Below are 18,173 nucleotides of genomic sequence, written 5' to 3' on the forward strand. Positions count from 1 at the left end.
ATTATCCTAGTAAATGTGTCTAAAAACATCTGAATAGCTCTCACTTGCCCTCGCCTTTTTTTTTCTTTCTAGGCCTTCACTCTAAATTTCCCACACATTCATTTATTTCTGGCGGCCCGCCACGAAAGAACTACGGCCGCCACAAATAAAAAATAAAAAAATTGTAAAAAAAAATATATATATTTTTTTTCCTTTCGGCTTTTGACTCGCTCGACCGCTCATAAAAGCAATGGGACTCTGTCTGTGAATGGAGCTTGTTGTTACTTATTATGTAAATATGTAAATATCATATAAAAATTAACATAAAGTGTTGTAATTATATTCCAACTCTGCGTTCTTCTTGGTCATGGCCGCCGCTGCCACCCAAACAGCTTACCAACCCATTCACATGTTGTATGAGGCTTCTGCATGCACACATAAGCTACTACAAGGCATACTTGGTCAACAGCCATACAGGTTACACTGAGGGTTGTGATATAAACAACTTTAACACTCTTACTAATATGCGCCACACTGTGAACCCACACCAAACAAGAATGAGAACATCCGCACTGTAACACAACAGAACAAATACCCAGAATCCCATGCATCCCTAACTCTTCCCACTACTACCAAACCATGCCCCCCCCAACCCAACCGACGCACGTTTATATCACAACCCTCAGTGTAACCTGTATGGCTGTTGAACAAGTATGCCTTCCAGTCGCTTGAGCGTTGAGTCAGCAGCCACACACTAGATGTGGCCGGCCGGCACTCAGATAGCATCGTAGTAAAGCGGACGCGACAACCAGTGTTAATTTTGTTGAGGAAAAATTTTCGTCATAGTTATCGTCAACGACCTTTTTTTTCTGACTAAAACGAGACAATAACTAAATAAAAAATCATTTACGTGGACTAAGACGATGACGAGGTGTATTGACATATTCGTCAACGAATAAAAACGAGACGAAAATGTCTGCCAGAGACGAGATCCATTCGGAACTAATTTCGTTAGGAAGAAGCGAGAGGAGTTGGGAAGAGAACCAATCAAAGCGACGTAGTAAGGAAGTTACGTAAACCTAGTTTGCGTTTGAGACTGACCCGGGAATGCGCTGCAGAAGACAACATGTCAACGCCGGGGAGGAAGAGGAGAGAGGACATATGGGGACATTTTATATTTGACATCAAAGATAACAAGACGCAGTGTAAGAAATGCAGCGCGAGGATTACGGGGAAAAACACAACAAACTCGAAGCGACATTTACAGTGGAGTCACCCCGAAATCCACACACAGGTAAGCATTTTCCACAACATACAACTCACTCCACTTTGTCCCGTTTATTACACGGCTTACTCGTGAAATACTAAATTTGAAACATGATTTTCATCAAAATACGACTTGTATCGGTGATTTTTCCGCTGTTTTGCTTTGACTTTCAGAAATTGAAGGGAAAGTTTACATATTACCCTTTAGTCGACTAAATCTACTGTAGTTTTCGTCGACCATAATCTTATGATATTTCGTCAACTAAAACTAGACTAAAACAAACAATTCAAATAACTAAATTATGACAAAAAATAAATTACATTTTAGTCAAAAGACTATGACTTAAACTAAATCAAATTTTGCTGTCAAAATTAACACTGGCGACAACATGGTCGAGAAGACGTTTAAGGCAGGGGTGTCAAACTCAAATACAGAGTGGGCCAAAATTTAAGACTGAACAAAGCCGCGGGCCAAGGGTTGAACAAATTAACCGTTTAATAGGGACCCAAACAAGTTTTGCATTGAATATTGAACGAGCAAGGCTTGTATAACTTTATAGTGACATGCAAAATCGATTTTCAAATATTGTAGCATCCCGGAAGAGTTAGTGCTGCAAGGGGTTCTGGGTCTTTGTTCTGTTGTGTTTATGTTGGGTTACGGTGTGGATGTTCTCCCTAAATGTGGTTGTCATTCTTATTTGGGGTGGGTTCTCAGTGTGGCGCACATTTGTAACAGTGTTAAAGTTGTTTATACGGCCACCCTCAGTATGACCTGTATGGCGGTTGAACAAGTATGCCTTGCATTCACTTGTGTGTAAAGTCCGCATATAGTATGTGACTGGGCCGACACAATGTTTGTATGGAGAAAAAGCGAACGGGACGACAGTTTGTAGAGGACGTTGGATGCAGTGCCTTTAAGGCACGTCCCCAATGATGTTGTTAAGTGGAAATCGAGAGAAATTCGGGAGAATGGTTGCCCCGGGTGATTTTCGGCAAGGGCACTGAAATTCGGGAGTCTCCCGGGAAAATCGGGAGGGTTGGTACGTATGAGTATTAGCGGTGAATGCTGTGTTATAATACCGGCGGGCCAGCTCTAATGTTAATTTTCTATTGCCTCAAGGGCCAAATTAAATTACAGGGTGGGCCAAAAAGTTTGACACCCATGGTTTAAGGCATTGCCATCACGGCACGCTCTCAATATTGTTGTCCGGGTGAAAATCTGAGAATGTTATCCTGGGGAGATTTCTGGGAGAGGCACTGAAATCCGGAAAACCTCCCGGAAAAATGGGGGGGTTGCCAAGTACGCAGCTGAGTCACATCAGAGTGATCCAAGAGCCGCGGGTTGCCGACCCCTGATCTACAGAGATACAAAGAATTGCTATACATGGGTTTCCGCTAGCGGCGATTACCCATAATCATTCGAGGCAGCCGCCATCTTGTGTGTCAAAACTTTGTTTACTCGTTTGCGGCAGTTTTCTAAATATATTTCCGCACTTTTGCAGCAACAAAGACGCCCACTTCGGGAAATTTGAAAGAAGTCGTAAAAGTTCCCTACAGACAGGCGCTAGATGGGGTTTGCAGAGCCAGGTATTTACAGAAATTGAAGGATATTGGCGATAAAGAGCCGTATAAGATGGGAAAGCACGAATGGACTACGGACTTGAAATGTTACCCTGATATTACCCAGACAATTTCAACTATTTGGTGAACAATGTTAGTGCCTACACTCTGGATGAGCTCAAGGGCTACAAGTCGCTCAAAGCGTACAATTACTTTGTGTGTGGATGGGTACAGGAAATGAAAGTGGCTACAATGGAAGATAAATGTGTGCTCATCGCTCCTGTTCGTCACTCTCAGAGATCAACTGATCCGTGTTTGGTGCCATGGGTCATATCAGAGAAGACGGGTCGTGTTTTATCAGGACACTGTACGTGTATGGCAGGCATTGGCGAAATATGTTCACATGTTTCTGCATTGTTGTTTGCCATTGAAGCCAGCGTCAAGATGCGGGACAACACCACAGTCACACGGGAAAAATCTTACTGGCTACTTCCACCTGCAGTCCAGAAAGTTGGGTACAAGACCATACAGGACATTAACTGCTCAGGGTGGAGGACAGAGTAAAACAACTTGCACTGAGCCTAGTCTATAAAATCCGCTACACCTCCTTGATACCGAAGTACATGTCAAACTACTTCCTTAACGTAAATGACCGCCATAACCAAAACACCAGGGGGAGCTCCACAAACCACGTTAAACCCAGATTTCGATCTAACAAAGGTCTTAACTCATTCTCTTTCTATGCCACATCAATTTGGAATGCACTCCCAACAGGTATAAAAGTAAGTGCATATCTAACCTCCTTCAAAACCGATCTAAAACAACGCCTCCAGGCAACTTCAACACTTTACTAATACCCTCCTCCATTCACATCCCATCTCCCCGGATTATAAAGAACTCAAATGTACTTCTAATGTAAATACTTGTTCTTATGCTATCTGAACTCACTATGTTCTCTGCTGGCGGTACATATCCTACTAAGTAAGACCTACACTGTTTCAATGTCCACATTTCTCTGTTGATGCAATTGTTGATGACTTAAGTTCTGATATCAACCAAAGCTCCTCATCACACCCCCCGGATTGTAAATAATGTAAATAATTCAATGTATATACTATGATGATTAACTTGTGTGATGACTGTATTATGTTGATAGTATATATTTGTACCATGAATTGATTAACGTGGACCCCGACTTAAACAAGTTGAAAAACTTATTCGGGTGTTACCATTTAGTGGTCAAATGTACGGAATATGTACTGAACTGTGCAATCTACTAATAAAAGTATCAATCAATCAATCAATCAAAACTTCACATCCGCCAAGACAATGAAGAGAAAGCTCGACAAGGCAATCGTATCCGGAGATACACCGGCACCATTAAAACAGAGGAAACTACCGGAGGCACAGAAGGGGACACAAGATGAACTGTCAGACTTGTACAGAGAATTAAAAACCAAACGAAAAATTAAGCCTGTCTTACTTTCTCTGATTCCAGGATATGCTAAAGACCAGGGGTAGGGGACCTATGGCTCGCGAGCCAGATGTGGCTCTTTTGATGACTGCATCTGGCTCTCAGATACATCTGAGCTGACATTGCTTAACACGATAAGCAATGAATAATTCCACTTGTAATCACAGTGTTAAAAATAACGTTCCATATATAAAACATTCTCATGCTTTTTTATGTTTAAGAAGTTGCATTAATGGTAAGAAGTTATTTATTTATTATTGGTTAGTGTGAGGCTTGCCCTCCTGGGGGTTCTTCAGACCACCAAGCACCGACATGAGAGCCTGTTTCAGGGTTACAATATTGTTGTATTTTGCAATAAGTCTCTCAGTTGCTTTCCAGCAATTGTATTTTTCTCTTTCGTTTAAGCTCGCGCTCTGGCTCCAGCCCCAACCCTGTCTCTCCCCCTGGCTGATTCTTACAGTACAACAGAGCGACATGTGATTAGATAACAAGGCCCAGGTGGGCCATCTACACATCTGTGGCTGATTTCGGGGCCAGTCCTGGCAACACCCCGCTTCGCTGCAGGCCACGACCCCTCCACAGTTAGCTTCATAATAGAAATGTTAATACAAAGAATAAGAGACCTATTATACTCTAGAAATGTTGGTCTTACTTAAAAATGCACGCGTTTAGTTGTGTTCAGTGTTAAAAAAAATATTATATGGCTCTTACAGAAATACATTTTAAATATTTGGCTTCTTGGCTCTCTCAGCCAAAAAGGTTCCCGACCCCTGCTAAAGACTATCGTCCAGAACAGGGGTCGGGAACCTTTTTGGCTGAGAGAGCCATGAAAGCCAAATATTTTACTATGTATTTCTGTGAGAGCCATATAATATTTTTAACACTGAATACAACTAAATGCATGCATTTTTAAGTAAGACCAAACATTTATAAAGTATTATAAGTATCTCCTTCTTTTTAATAACGTTGTTTTTCTGAAATTAACCAATAATGAATAAAATAGTTTTTACCATTAATGCGACTTCTTGAACAAGAGGGGTAGAAAACGGATGGATGGATTAAAACGTATGAGAATGTTTTATATTTTCAACGTTATTTTTCACACTTTTACCGGCGGAATTATTCATTACTTATCGCTGTGTTTTTGTTGAGTGTCTGTGCTGTCTAGAGCTCAGAAGAGAAACCGTGTAATACTCTTCCATATCAGTAGGTGGCAGCATGTAGCCAATTTCTTTGTAGATGTCGAGAACATGGTATGTCGTGATTCCAATATGCGGGAGGCAGCGTGTAGGTAAAAAGGTATCCAACACTTAAACCAAAAATAAACAAAAGGCGAGTGCCGCTAAGAAAAGGCATTGATGCAAAATGAAACTAAAACTGAACTGGCTGCAAAGTAAACAAAAATAGAATGGTGGACGACAGCAAAGACTTACAGCGTATGGAGCACACGGCGTCCACAAAGTAAATGCGTACATGCCATGACAATCAACAATGTCCCTACAAAGAAGCAGTGCGTCCGCACAATTTAATCTTGATTGCGAAAACAAGGCAGGTGCGGGGAATAGCATTCAAGGAATACATGAAACTGCTACAGGAAAATACCAACAAAAGTGGAAAAGCCACCAAAATAGTAGCGCAAGACACAGGAAAACACCAAAAAAACCCTCTAAATAAGTTACGGCATGATCTGATAGGTTGTGACGGTACACAGACATTGAGACAAGAGCTATATTGATGCATGGTTGGTTATGGTTTGAATTCATATCAAACAATTGCGAGAATGATTTTTTATTGTCAATATTGGTTACTGAGTTTCAATTGTTAATGTTTTCTGCTAGTGGTGTGCCTCAGAATTTTTTTCAGTGAAAAAAATGTGCCTGGGCTCCGAATAGGTTGAAAAACACTGACTTATTGTGTTAAACAATGTCAGCTAAGATTTATCTGAGAGCCAGATGCAGTCATCAAAAGAGCCACATCTGGCTCTAGAGCCATAGGTTCCCTACCCCTGGTCCAGAAGCACTTGATAAAAAGTACCCAAAAGTATTTTCAGAACTATATGATTCATCCATCCATCCATCCATCCCTCCATCATCTTCCGCTTATCCGAGGTCGGGTCGCGGGGGCAACAGCCTAAGCAGGGAAACCCAGACTTCCCTCTCCCCAGCCACTTCGTCTAGCTCTTCCCGGGGGATCCCGAGGCGTTCCCAGGCCAGCCGGGAGACATAGTCTTCCCAACGTGTCCTGGGTCTTCCCCGTGGCCTCCTACCGGTTGGACGTGCCCTAAACACCTCTCTAGGGAGGCGTTCGGGTGGCATCCTGACCAGATGCCCGAACCACCTCATCTGGCTCCTCTCGATGTGAAGGAGCAGCGGCTTTACTTTGAGTTCCTCCCGGATGGCAGAGCTTCTCACCCTATCTCTAAGGGAGAGCCCCGCCACACGGCGGAGGAAACTCATTTCGGCCGCTTGTACCCGTGATCTTATCCTTTCGGTCATGACCCAAAGCTCATGACCATAGGTGAGGATGGGAACGTAGATTGACCGGTAAATTGAGAGCTTTACCTTCCGGCTCAGCTCCTTCTTCACCACAACGGACCGGTACAACGTCCGCATTACTGAAGATGCCGCACCGATCCGCCTGTCGATCTCACGATCCACTCTTCCCCCACTCGTGAACAAGACTCCCAGGTACTTGAACTCCTCCACTTGGGGCAGGGTCTCCTCCCCAACCCGGAGATGGCACTCCACCCTTTTCCGGGCGAGAACCATGGACTCGGACTTGGAGGTGCTGATTCTCATTCCGGTCGCTTCACACTCGGCTGCGAACCGATCCAGCGAGAGCTGAAGATCCCGGTCAGATGAAGCCATCAGGACCACATCATCTGCAAAAAGCAGAGACCTAATCCTGCGGTTACCAAACCGGAACCCCTCAACGCCTTGACTGCGCCTAGAAATTCTGTCCATAAAAGTTATGAACAGAATCGGTGACAAAGGACTATATGATTCTAACTATGCAACTGCATAGTTTAGGGTTACTTGATTTAATTCATTCAAATTTGAATAAAATCGTCCAAAAATAAGCGGCGATTGCCTATATTATATATAGAAGGTTATATTTGTGCAACGACGATGTCAGACGTCGAGCGTTATTAAGTACAAGCACAGGCACAGTAGTTCCTCCTATGTTTTAATATCTATTCTAACCATAACACATTTCATCATCGATACAGAGAGCAACATAATTCAAAGCACCTGTTAAAAAATGATCAGAGCAATCTTTATAATGTCGTTTTGCTGGATCAGGGGGAAATCCCACTCGATTGATTCTAGCTAGCCACAGGTTGTTCCTTTCTGTCGACAGTCGCTCGGTTTCTTTTCCCTGTTTTACTATAACCCAGCGTTTCTCAAAGTGTGGGGCGCGCCCCACTAGTGGGGAATAGAGACACGACAGGTGGGGCGCGAGGAACGGGAGGAAATTTCACTTTATATTTTTTTTATTTTTATTATATTCTTAGATTTTTTTTTTTTTTTTTACAACCCCATTTTCTTTACAAACTGTAAATCACTTTGTGATTCTGTCTGTGAAATCCGCTGTATAAATTAATGTAAATTACTTTTTTTTCCTGTAGGCTTTAAATTTCTAGGTAGGAGCGAAAGTTTGACAGAAAGTTTGACAGAAAGTTTGACAGATGCAATGGGGGTGGGGCTAAGCGGAACAAACTTTCACGCAGATGGGTAGCAGGCTAATGTGTGGACCACAATTACACAAAATGGATAAATTGGCTTCATATAGAGTTGCATACAGAATTGCTCAATGCAAAAAACCACACACAATAGCTGAGCAGCTCATTCTCCCCGCTGCAATAGACATGGTGTGGGTCATGCTTGACGAGACAAGCACACCAAAATTAAAAGCTGTCCCACTGTCAAGCGACACAGTTGCGAGACGTATATGCGACATTGCAAGTGACCTTGAGGAACAACTCGTGGACAAATTAAAAGAAAGTCGTTTTGCTTTACAAGTGAACAAAGCTACTGACAGCAATAAAGACTGCCTGTTCATCGCATACGTGATACGTCCGCTTTGTGAATGGCGAGTCACTGTGCGAGGATTTGCTGTTTTGCAAATACATAAAAAATAGAGCCAGTGCTGATGAACTGTTCAAGATAATGGACAGTTTCCTCAAAGAACACGACCTTAAGTGGGAAAACTGTGTGGGCTTTTGCTCTGATGGCGCACAGACCATGGCAGAGTCAAGAAACGGTCTGCAAGCTCTAATAAAGAGGGTTGCGCCAAATGCGCATTGGACACACTGTCATTTTACCGGGAAGCACTCGCGTCAAGGCAGCTCAGCCCCGAACTCAATGACGTTTTAACAGATGTTTTGAGCGCGGTAAGTTTTATCCAAACACGAAAAAGTGCCACTTTTAATTTATTTATTATTGAACTTGATGCAAGTTATTTGATTTATTATTAAACTTGATGCAAGTTATAACACTTTTATTTGATTTATTATGGAACTTGATGGAAGTTATAACCCTTTTTTTGATTTACTATTGAACTTGATGCAAGTTATAACACTTATTTGATTTACTATTGAACTTGATGCAAGTTATAACACTTTTTTTGATTTACTATTGAACTTGATGGAAGTTATAACAATTGTTTTATTTATTATTGAATTTCATGCAAGTTACTTTATTTATTATTGAACTTGATGTTATTGAGTTTGAATGTATACAACTTGATGTTACTTGATGTTCAATAAATTTGAAAATGTTAAGCTTGGCATTAGCGTTCTGTTGGGGCAATGGGGGCAGGCGGGGCTTGAAAACTTCCCCTTGCCCAAAGTGGGGGATGACAAAAAAAGTTTGAAAACCACTGCTATAACCTTAGGGATATCGTAGTACTTTGTTGTTCTTTGTCCTGAATTGGCGCGGTTTACACAGCCCCAAACGACACGTGTGTGACCCGTTCTCACAAAAATAACAACGGAGGCGTTCTTGGTTACGAGTGTTTGTTTCGACACGCAAGATGGCGGACAAGGGAATTGTGGAACGGGTGTGACATCATCGGAAACCCATGTATTGCAACATCCAGTAGACACAGGTAGAAGAGCTGTTACTTTCATTCAAAAATTTCAGGTTCATTTGCAGAGGTGGGTAGAGTAGCCAGAAATTGTACTCAAGTAAGAGTACTGTTACTTTAGAGATTTATTACTCAAGTAAAAGTAAGGAGGAGTCATCCAAATATTTACTTGAGTAAAAGTAAAAAGTATGTTGTGAAAAAAACTACTCAAGTACTGAGTAACTGATGAGTAACCTGTTCGTTTAATAATTACGGCAACAGATAATGCACAAAAACATAAAAATAGCAATGAGCAAATTCAAAGCCAGGAATATCTCTTAAGCAACTAATACAATAATATATATTAAATAATAATACATTAAAATAAAAAAATAAGGCAAATTGAGCCACAATAACTTAACAGCACCATAGCCTCAGTAGGCATTTATTGATTGATTGAAACTTGTATTAGTAGATTGCACAGTACAGTACATATTCCGTACAATTGACCACTAAATGGTAACACCCCAATAAGTTTTTCAACGTTAATCAATTACTTAATAAATGACCAAGTCGAGGTGATCTACCTCATATATACATACACACACATATACATATATATATATATATATATATATATATATATATATATACAGTATATAATTTAGTTTTTTATTTTTTCCGTTTTTGTTGAAATGTTAAAGGTGTTTTAATGAATATACATGCATTTTCAACATACAGATTCCTATCTTTCATGAAGACAAGAATACAAGTTGGTGTATTACCTGATTCTGATGACTTGCATTGATTGGAATCAGACGTCCACGTTTTCAAATGGAGGAAAAAAAGTTCCTCTTTTCTGTCTAATACCACATGAAAGTTGTTGGTTTTTGGCATCTTATTTGTCCAGCTTCCATATTCGTTTTTAGACACTTTACAAGAAATACATTGGCGGCAAACTCCGTAGCTTGCTCGCTTGTTTGCGCTGGCTTTCGGAGACTCTTATTTTGTTAGCGCAGGCGCGATGGAGCGGCGCTTTTATTGTGAAGACAGGAACTGTGCGATCAGTCTTTAGGCTTGTGACGGGAAGTACGGTTGAAATAAAAAGTGTCTTTTTTCCTTTACACTTTTGATTGATTGATTGAAACTTGTATTAGTAGATTGCACAGTACAGTACATATTCTGCACATCCATCCATTTTCTACAGCTTATTCCCTTTCGGGGTCGCGGGGGGCGCTGGCGCCTATCTCAGCTACAATCGGGCTGAAGGCAGGGTACACCCTGGACAATTGACCACTAAACGGTAACACCCCAATACGTTTTTCAACTTTTTTAGTTCGGATTCGACGTGTGACGGTCACGTGACCGCCTGGTTTTGTTTGATTGGTCCAACGCCACCAGTGACTGCATTTGATTGGTGAAACGCGGGCATGCGTAGTTCCTACTTTGAATGCGTGTCTGACAAAATCAAAACAAACAAAACGTGCATTAACAGATCGATTTAAAAAAAAGTAGCTAGTAACGAGCTGATTGTAGATAAATGGAGCGGAGTAAAAGTAGCGTTTCTTCTTTATAAATATACTCAAGTAAAAATATGTTGCATAAAAACTACTCTTAGAAGTACAATTTATCCCAAAAGTTATTCAAGTAGATGTAACGGAGTAAATGTAGCACGTTACTACCCACCTCTGTTCATTTGTATACTTGGCAAACTCAGCCCGCGGGCCGTATGTTTGACACTGCTGGATTGGAGGGACAAACAGTAGAAAATGGATGGAACGAATATTCCCATAGTTGGAATCGAATTGAGGGCGACCCACGAAAGGGACGAGAGGTAGCAAATGGATGGATGGTTTATGAGGGGATGTTACCTTGCAAGGCCACTGGAATAGCTTCCACTTGGATCTTCGTGGGAGTCTTCCATCCCAGTTGATCACAAGCCTCACACAGCACCTCGGTGACTCCCTATTGGCGTAAAGGCACACTTTGACACGACTGAACTGTTCACACTTTATAAAGTGAGCAACAACAAATGTTGACATATTTTATTAGCATCTACTCGCTGTTGTATTTGGCGCAGACAATTTTTTTTTTTTTAAGTAAACCTACCAAATCCTTGAAGGTCTTTACCGCCTCTTGACTTTCGCATACGTTGTCGTCATTGTTGTCGGGGTCGCTAATGGAATCTTGATGTTTATTGTCGGCATTCGACTCGGAGATTTTCTCCGCCATGCTTGTGTGTCGCCTCGTCGTCTTCCACTCCACTGCGCAGATGCGGAAACACGTCATGTGGAAACCGCAAAGGTTCATGGGAATTGGAGTATCATAAGCAAAGGCGCAGCTTGATTAAAAAAAAAGTTCAATGTAAATGTGAATTATATCTCATCGGATTTTAAACCTATTCCACAAAATGATATTTAAAGTACTGTACACTAAATGTATCTTAAATTTCACATTTATTTACAGAAATAATTGACAGTTTTAGTAAAAACAGTTATGTTCTACAAAAGTGTTTGACTGTAGCTATTATTGCAATATAACGTGAAAATTGTAACTTATAAAAGTTTGTCAACATTATTATGCTCCAAGCAAAAAAATCCATCCATTTTCTACCGCTTGTCCCTTCCGGGTTCCAAGCAAAAAATTTTCAACATAAAGTTGGATTTATGAAAGCAAAACCTTCATTTTCTAATTGGCTTAATAATTTAAAATTATCAATTAAATATTGGAAACTGATTAGGAATACAAAAGCCCTTAAATTATGTTATTGCAGAAATTTTAAGTGAATTAGATTAGCCTTTTTTTGTCTGTTTAAATTGTGTATCTTATCCAATATTTTTTTATTATGTATTGTTATTATTTTTATATTCTATTTGTATTTGCTTTAGTTGTCTTTCCTTTACACGTTTTGTGAAAGATGGTATTTGCTCAAGCTGTTGTTTGGATTTGTGGAAATTTGTTAAGAGAAAGAAAGAAAGAAAGAAAGAAAGAAAGAAAGAAAGAAGGAAAATCAATTATTTGTTGAAAGTGCCTTGGTTTTTATGTACATTGAAAATATGTTTGTATGTACATTGTTCAACAATTTTAAAAATATAATAATAAAATAAATGAAAAAAACAACATATATATATACACACATACACATATATACACATACATATATGTATGTATAAATGTGTGTGTATATATATATATATATATATATATATATATATATATATATATATACTAGGGGTGTAACGGTACACAAAAATTTCGGTTTGGTACGTACCTCAGTTTAGAGGTCACGGTTGCGTTCATTTTACGGTACAGTAAAAAAACAACAAAATATACATTTTTGGGTTATTTATTTACCAAATTTGTAAACAATGGCTTTATCCTTTTAACATTGGGAACACTATAATAATTCTGCCCACGTTAATCCACATTAAACTGCCTCAAGTTGTTGCTTTGATTAAATAAAATGAAAAAACCTTTCTTCTACATATAAAAAGTGCAACATTAAACAGTTTCAAGTCAACCCATCATGCTTAAGTTATTACAGCATTTGGGAAGCCTGTAGTTGACTTTTATTATGTAAATGTTATATTTTTATCAACATGTGATAGCAGGGACCCTGCCATTCAAAACTCAGCTAGGTGACACAGAGTACAATAAAGGTTGTGATATAAATAACTTTAACACTCTTACTAATATGCACCACACTGTGAACCCACACCAAACAAGAATGACAAACACATTTCGGGAGAACATCCTCACAGTAACACAACATAAACGCAACTCAACAAATACCCAAAATCCTTGGCATCCATGACTCAATTTGCAACTCAGTATTCTTCTTCCTCCAAACACGAAGAGTTGAGTTTATACCAAAAAGTTCTATTTTGGTTTCATCTGACCACATGACATTCTCCCAATCCTCTGCTGTATCATCCATGTATCCATTTTGGTATAAACTCGTCGTGTTTGGAGGAAAAAGAATACTGAGTTGCATCTCAAGAACACCACACCTACTGTGAAGCATGGGGGTGGAAACATAATGCTTTGGGGCTGTTTTTTCTGCTAAGGGGACAGGACGATTGATCCGTGTTAAGGAAAGAATGAATGGGGCCATGTATCCTGAGATTTTGAGCCAAAACCTCCTTCCATCAGTGAGAGCTTTGAAGATGAAACAAGGCTGGGTCTTCCAGCATGACAATGATCCCAAACACACCGCCCGGGCAACGAAGGAGTGGCTCCGTAAGAAGCATTTGAAAGTCCTGGAGTGGCCTAGCCAGTCTCCAGACCTCAACCCCATAGAAAATCTGTGGAGGGAGTTGAAAGTCTGTGTTGCTCAGCGGCAGCCCCAAAACATCAATGCTCTCGAAAAGATCTGCATGGAGGAATGGGCCAAAATACCAGCTACTGTGTGTGCAAACCTGGTAAAGACCTATAGTAATCCTTTGACCTCTGTTATTGCCAACAAAGGTTATATTACAAAGTATTGAGTTGAATTTTTGTTATTGACCAAATACTAATTTTGCACCATGTTTTTTCAAATAAATTCTTTAAAATTCCTACAATGTGAATTCCTGGATTTTTTTTCCCACATTCTGTCTCTCACAGTTGAAGTGTACCCATGGTGAAAATTAGACCTCTGTCATCATTTTAAGTGGGAGAACTTGCACAATCCGTGGCTGACTAAATACTTTTTTGCCCCACTGTATGCATATATATATATATATATATCCATTTTTTCTACCGCTTATTCCCTTTTTTGGGGTAGCGGGGGGCGCTGGCGCCTATCTCAACTACAATTGGGCGGAAGGCAGGGTACACCCTGGACAAGTCGCCACCTCATCGCAGGGCCAACACAGATAGACAGACAACATTCACACTCACATTCACACACTAGGGCCAATTTAGTGTTGCCAATCAACTTATCCCCAGGTGCATGTCTTTGGAAGTGGGAGGAAGCCGGAGTACCCGGAGGGAACCCACGCATTCACGGGGAGAACATGCAAACTCCACACAGAAAGATCCCGAGCCTGGATTTGAACCCAGGACTGCAGGAACTTTGTATTGTGAGGCAGACGCACTAACCCCTCTGCCACCGTGAAGCCCATATATATATATATATATATATATATATATATATATATATATATATATATATATATATATATATATATATATATATATATATATATATATATATATATATATACCTGCCACCCAATCGCCTCCTTAGGGAGGTGTTTAGGGCATGTCCAACCGGTAGGAGGCCACGGGGAGGCCCCAGGACACGTTGGGAAGACTATGTCTCCCGGCTGGCCTGGGAACGCCTCGGGATCCCCCGGGAAGATCTGGAACATGTGGCTGGGGAGAGGGAAGCCTGGGCTTCTTTGCTTGGGCTGCTGCCCCCGCGACCCCACCTCGGATAAGCGGAAGAAAATGGATGGATGGATGAATGCTGACTTTTTTACTGCAATATATACATCTATTTTTTACAAATATGTAAACTCCTCATACCTCAAGGATCTAGTTTCCCCTCAAACTCCGCTCCTCAAACACTGACCTCCTCAAAGCCATCAGGAGAAAGTTAAAATCTATGAGCCGCCGGGCTTTCTGCTCCACCACTCCTTAGAGCACCAGTTTTAAAAAGGGACTAAAAACCCACCTTTTTAGCACAGCTTTTATTTAATTTTACTTTTGAATACACTGTTTGCTTTTTTGTTTTATCCAGTGCATTCATGCTATTAATTATATTTGTATCTATATTTGTTTTATCTAGTGTTTATCTGTTTAATCAATCCAACAAAACAATACACAGCAATACCATAACAATGCAATTCAATTCCAAAACCAAACCTGAGCCAGCAACACTCAGAACTGCAATAAACAGAGCAATTGAGAGGAGACACAAACACCACACAGAACAAACCAAAAGTAGTGAAACAAAAATGAATATTATCAACAACAGTATCAATATTAGTTATAATTCCAGCATAGCAGTGATTAAAAAACCTTCACTGACACTATCATTAGACATTTATAAAAATAATAAAAAAGAACAATAGGATCACTGACGAGTCTGCCGGCTTCCAGCGCCCCCTACAAAAAAAGGTGAGAGTAAGGGAAACAAGTGGGGGGGGGGATGGGAGAAAAAAATAGAAGATTAAAATAAAATAAAATGAAATAAAATAAATCGGTCTAAGCCTGGGCCCTGGAGAGGGGGTCCAGACTGAGGCCAAGGGAAAAACCAACTCTCGGCCAGTGTCCAGTCCGCATGGATGAGCGAGGACACGTCCAAGGAGACTGAGGTGTCCGATACATTCTCATTCAGCCGAGACACTGTGAAGCTTGTCCGTCCCGGCGTTCAGTGCCAGCTCCGCAGCCCTGTCCTCTCATCCGCATCTCCTCCAGTCGCCTCCAAACCGACTACGGTGTGGCAGAGACCCAGCAGCTGGTCTCCATGGCCAAAAGGCTCCCGGGAGGCAGATCCAGAAGTCCACAAAAAAAGCACCGCAGAGGTCACGAAAGTGCCACCCCTTGTCACACAGTCCCAAAGGCAAAAAAATATAATAAGACATGAAAAGAAGAGGGAAACACAAAAGCACAGAGATCCTGCCAACAGCAGCCACTACAGCAGCGCCATCTTGGAAAACCAATAAAATAAGTCATATTTTTGGTTCGTTTAATAGTTAAAACAAATTTACATTATTGCAATCAGTTGATAAAAAATTGTCTTTTATAATTATAAAAGCTTTTTACTCTGCTAGCATGTCAGCAGACTGGGGTAGATCCTGCTGAAATCCTATGTATTGAATGATTACAGAATCCTTTTAAATCGGGAAAAAAAATCATTTTTGAATCGAAAATCGTGTTGAATTGAAAAAAAAAAAATCGATTTTGAATTGAATCGTGACCCCAAGAATCGATATTGAATTGAATCGTGGGACACCCAAAGATTCGCAGCCCTAATACATATATATATATATATATATATATATATATATATATATATATATATATATATATATATATATATTAGGGTTGTGGGGAAAAATCGATTCGAATATGAATCGAATCGTTTACGTTGTGCAATTCAGAATCGATTCTCATTTTTAAAAAAATCGATTTTAATTTTTTTTAATTAATTTTTTTTAAAAAATCAATCCAACAAACCACTACACAGCAATACCATAACAATGCAATACAATTCCAAAACCAAACCTGAGCCAGCAACACTCAGAACTGCAATAAACAGAGCAATTGAGAGGAGACACAAACACCACACAGAACAAACCAAAAGTAGTGAAACAAAAAAGAATATTATCAACAACAGTATCAATATTAGTTATAATTCCAGCATAGCAGTGATTAAAAAACCCTCACTGACACTATCAGACATTTATAAAAATAATAAAAAAGAACAATAGTGTCACAGTGGCTTACACTTGCATGGCATCTCATAAGCTTGACAACACACTGTGTCCAATGTTTTCACAAAGAAAAAATAAGTCATATTTTTGGTTTGTTTAATACTTAAAACACATTTACATTATTGCAATCAGTTGATAAAACATTGTCCTTTATAATTATAAAAGCTTTTTTTTTTTTTAAAAATCTACTACTCTGCTAGCATGTCAGCAGACTGGGGTAGATCCTGCTGAAATCCTATGTATTGAAGGAATACAGAATCCTTGTGAATCGGAAAAAATATAGTTTTTGAATCAAGAATCGAATCGAAAAAATATATTATCGAATCGTGACCCTAGGAATCGATATCGAATTGAATCGTGGGACACCCAAAGATTCACAGCCCTAATATATATATATATATATATATACACATATATATATACATATATATATATATATATATAAATACATATATGTATATATATATATATATGTATGTGTGGGAAAAATCACAAGGGGCGTGGTGATTGGCTCATGTGTTACCTAGGAGGTGTTTCCGTCTGTGGCGGCATGTTGAAATGATTTCACTGCGCCTGTTGAGGGATGACAGGTCTGGGTGATATATAATAAACAGTTTCTCTTTCAAGCATAGGTTGCATTTTTTATTACCACTGTTGTAAGGTGGGAGAAACTGTTAGAGAAACTGTTTATTATATATCATCCAGAAACTGTTTATTATATATCATCCAGACCTGTCATCCCTCAACAAGCGCAGTGAAATCATTTCAACATGCCGCCACAGACGGAAACACCTCCTAGGTAACACATGAGCCAATCACCACGCACCTACGACTGCGTGTACCCACCCACTCTGTGCCCTATATAAACCATTGTATGTGAATGCTTCCATTAAAATCTCCTGATGATTGAGGGAACCCCTCATGAAACAGTTATGTAGCGATGAAGTAGTCTTGTGATTTTTCCCACACATACATATTGCGCTCTACCACGGTATCGAGCACTATTCTCTGGATAATCCAATCAAGACATTGATTGGGAAAAAAATGGCGAAATCGTTGGGGAAAAACTCCGGGTGTAGAGTTTTTAAACATCAGTGGACATATGACTTTTGTTCAGTCTAAGGAAAAGAGAGTTTCCGAATGCAGCTGAGAAAGGCTCCAGCACCCCCGTGACCCCAAAAGGGACAAGCAGTAGAAAAAGGATGGATGGATGATATATAAGTGCAATAACCAAATGCATTGTCTATTGTGTAATACCATGAGGTGTTTACTGTACTGACTGAAGGCAGCCATAAGTAGTCTAAATGTTGTTCCTGACGACGTCACTGTTTGCTAGAATCAGACGGCTTGAAATGAATGTTTTGTTTAACATGCATTAAAAAAACATCAGTTGTTAGACTTCC

General features: G+C 39.9%; 1 protein-coding gene across 1 annotated transcript in view; it reads right to left on the reverse strand.

The window, feature by feature from the left end:
- ddx47 (DEAD (Asp-Glu-Ala-Asp) box polypeptide 47) overlaps window positions 1–11,654 on the reverse strand; it is a 38,847-nt gene extending 27,193 nt beyond the window's left edge. Inside the window, exons 1-2 of the mRNA XM_061884298.1 lie at window positions 11,456–11,654; window positions 11,218–11,311 (exon numbers count right to left, since the gene is read on the reverse strand). Of these exons, the coding sequence (XP_061740282.1) occupies window positions 11,218–11,311; window positions 11,456–11,635 (274 nt within the window). The 5' untranslated portion in view covers window positions 11,636–11,654. The remainder of the gene's footprint in view (window positions 1–11,217; window positions 11,312–11,455) is intronic.
- Between the last annotated feature and the right edge of the window lie 6,519 nt (window positions 11,655–18,173).

Source organism: Nerophis ophidion, linkage group LG23, assembly GCF_033978795.1.
Source record: "Nerophis ophidion isolate RoL-2023_Sa linkage group LG23, RoL_Noph_v1.0, whole genome shotgun sequence".
NCBI lineage: Eukaryota > Metazoa > Chordata > Actinopteri > Syngnathiformes > Syngnathidae > Nerophis > Nerophis ophidion.